Here is a 3,235-nt window from a genome sequence, read left to right as displayed (position 1 = left end):
ACACAATTTAGTGGTGGGGCGGGGCGCAGGCTGGGGGGGGGGGGGGGGTTGATTTGCCCCAGGTGCCACTTTAGGAGGGTGCAACTGGCTGTGTGGATGGAGAACTTTTCCCTTGGAGGGGGAGCAACTCTGAGCCTTTGCCCCAGGTGACAGAATGCCTAGCTTTCCCACTGCTGTGTGGGCCTTACAGCATCATTCCAATGCTGGCAGCCCCATAGTGCCATTGATTTTGTATATTGCACCCAGCCGCTAGCATCCTATCAACCAATGACGCTGTGTGGGTTGCACAGCATCATTGGTTGCTAGGACACGGGTGGCCCTGGGTTCAGTTTGCTTGGACGCTGGCCAAACCTGGATTTCTAGGCGAGTTTGGCAAACATCCAAACAAACCAAAACAAGGCCAGTTCCCTCATCACCGGTAGAATCTGTGTTAGGATTTTATTGCTGCCTGTGCTCCGATCAGGAAGACTTCCCGTAGGGAGCTTCTTGTTCCCATAGGCGCAACAGGGAGGAATAGCACATCTAGTATACATAATAGTTCAACGCCTAAAGCTTTGCGTAAGGTGCAGTAACCCATGGCAAGGAGCTTCCATTTTTTTGTCACCTACCAAGAGAACCTCAAAGCTGATTGGCTGCTTCAAGTTACATCAATCTGCACTACGAAATAATCCCAAAATTATTTAAGGAAAGATTGGAAACTCATTAGGTAAGGGAAAGCTATGTTGCAAGAGCACTAGTCTATACAAGATACCTAATCAGGTGGATGGAGGCTTCACTCCAGATAGATGTGTAGATACCCGGATAGGTGACCTGGCCCTATAAAAACGTTGCGTCTGAGCCTGCCGAGCCGCAGCGCGAGCTAAATATTAATGCTACCTTTGGGAGACACCGCAGGCAGCTCTGGACGGTTCAAAAGCATTAAGGAAAGCAAATTACAAACAGGATGTATTCTCAGGAGCACAGTGTGCGAGCGGGGAGGGAGAGCTAAACAGCGTGGAGGGGGGGGAGGCTCCCCACAGGGACCTTTCTCGGCTGAACGCGCAGCGAAAGACTCCCGGTTACACCGAAAGGGACAGAAATTAGCATTTAAATTGGATGGAATGAGATTTTGTGGTTTTATTTTATTAATAAATATAAACCAGTTGTCAGAAGAGTGAGGAGAGCAAGGTTACGGCGTTGGGGAAGTGAGAAACAAAACAGAGATTTACAAGGGTCTCGAAGCAGACACCCTAAACATACAGAGGCGGAGGGGTGACCTTGTAGGGCAAAGAAAATCTTGGGATTGTTTGTAGAACAAATCTACGCCCATCGCGTTTTTCCTAGAACGACGGCATTGGACGCGGTCTCACCAGGTCGTCTTCCGTCTGGTCATAACTGATGTCTGACAGGAAGGAGCCGCATGACTCGTCCACCATGGACAACCTGCAAAATAATGACAATGATAATAATTTAAAAAAACCACGAGTTAAATTCCATCTTGTTCAGCGCTTTGCTCGTCCAGTGTCAGTTTAAAAAAAGGGGGCTGTTCCAACCAAAGCCAATTCTCCCAATTTTTGGCAGGCGCCAGCACACTGGATAGTACAGTAGATCTGTTGGGCGCTACAGCCCAAGAGTAGTAACCCATCAACTAGACTTACAAAAATGACAACCAAAAAGGGGTGGCACCCAAGTATAACATGTTGGCCCCTTCACATCTGTCTGTTTTTGGAATTTTCATTATTTTATTTTGAATATTTAAAATGAAAAACAAAAAACAAAACCAAGAGAGGAACTTTTTTCCTCCCCAACACAGAGCCCTAAAAAGCACAGATGGATCCTTTCTATTGAATGCATGTCTAATCTATTGCCCAGCAGATGCCGTGTGCACAGCAGTATTGCCCCTAGATCCTTGGTTCTCAACTGGTGGGTCGTGACCCAAAAGTGGGTCGCGACCCCATGTCCAGTGGGTCGCCACATGCCTTCCACTTTTCTAGGTGAGCCTCCCTCTAGAGAAGCACAGTCAGATCTCGCACCGAGCAGCCATTTAAAAATATGATGCCCGGTGCCGAGTGTCGACTTGAGATGGGGTGAGGTGGGGCTATGGCCGCAAGGGAGCTCTATTCATAAGTGCATTGCTTAGAGCTCATCACATTGTGGCTCCCGGCACCTCTACAGGGCACGCACGAGAGCTTTAGAAGCAATACACATATGGATGGGGCACCATCACCTAAAATTGCCGTCTGGAGACGGCAACCCGCAGATGCAGCAGTGCCGTCCGTCCGTTTTTTTACTACGGGCGGACGGCAAGAGGTTAATGGCAAACCAAACCCACTTCCCCCAACAGTTCGATTGCCTGCAACGGAAAGCGCAGTACCGCGACATGGAACATTGCAGTGCAACTTGGTTCGCGACTTAATGACCAAGGACAAATGTGGGTCCCGAGGTTACCCAGGTTGAGAACCACTGCCCTAGATGATGCTGGGGGGAAGCTCAGGAAATTCCTATACTCCTCAGCGCCGTCTAGGGGCACTAGAGCTATGTGAAGAGGGCATCCACCCAGCAGATAGCGAAGTTTTATAAACAAGGAAGTGTTGCAGAGTGCTGAAACACATGTGCAAGGGGCATTGGGATGCCATTTAAACCCCAACATACCACCAGTTGTGCATTGCAAGTTATCACACAGTTCACTATGCGGTGCCGCAGGTATTCTCTGCCTTAGGCTGGCCATACATTTTTTCTTGCTGAGCCTTATGGACTGAACGAGACAAAACTCTGGCATTCCTACCTATAGTACCTACCTATCGGCTATTGTACTCCGACACCTTGTTGCTGGTCGAATACATGGATGGCGACTGCAGCTGAATGGTTGCAGTCCCTGTTAAGCCAAGACTTTTAGCCCCGGTTTCTTTGACAAAAGTCGATTTAAAAAAATCTACTTTAGTCAAATGGCGTTGGGGGTGGTTAATGGGCAACATACTGGTCGGATTTCAGCAGGACCAGCAATACATCTAACCTTTTTTTATTATTTCTGTTGCCTTTTGTCGCCACCTCTGCAAAATTGGTGATACATCAAGCAGCAGATGAGGAAAGGGAACCAGAGTCTGATTGGTACAGTCTTTTGACTCCTATAATTTGATGCAGGCACCACAGCAAACTACTGCAAGACGTGTATTGGAAAAAGGGGGTTTAAGGCGGGGTTTGCTCTGGCTTAAAACGCGTCTCGTAAAAATAGCGATAATATTGACACTAGTTTAAA

At 48.0% G+C, this 3,235-nt stretch overlaps 1 protein-coding gene across 1 annotated transcript in view; it reads right to left on the bottom strand.

The window, feature by feature from the left end:
• LOC108785772 (rac GTPase-activating protein 1-like) overlaps positions 1-3,235 on the bottom strand; it is a 43,312-nt gene that overhangs the window by 34,161 nt on the left and 5,916 nt on the right. The window contains exon 4 of the mRNA XM_018554912.1: positions 1,350-1,422. Coding sequence (XP_018410414.1) covers positions 1,350-1,422 — 73 coding nt within the window. The remainder of the gene's footprint in view (positions 1-1,349; positions 1,423-3,235) is intronic.

This window comes from Nanorana parkeri, unplaced genomic scaffold (assembly GCF_000935625.1).
Source record: "Nanorana parkeri isolate BGI_ZX_2015 unplaced genomic scaffold, ASM93562v1 scaffold178, whole genome shotgun sequence".
Classification (NCBI taxonomy): Eukaryota; Metazoa; Chordata; class Amphibia; order Anura; family Dicroglossidae; genus Nanorana; species Nanorana parkeri.
This window is presented reverse-complemented; position numbering and strand designations above follow the sequence as displayed.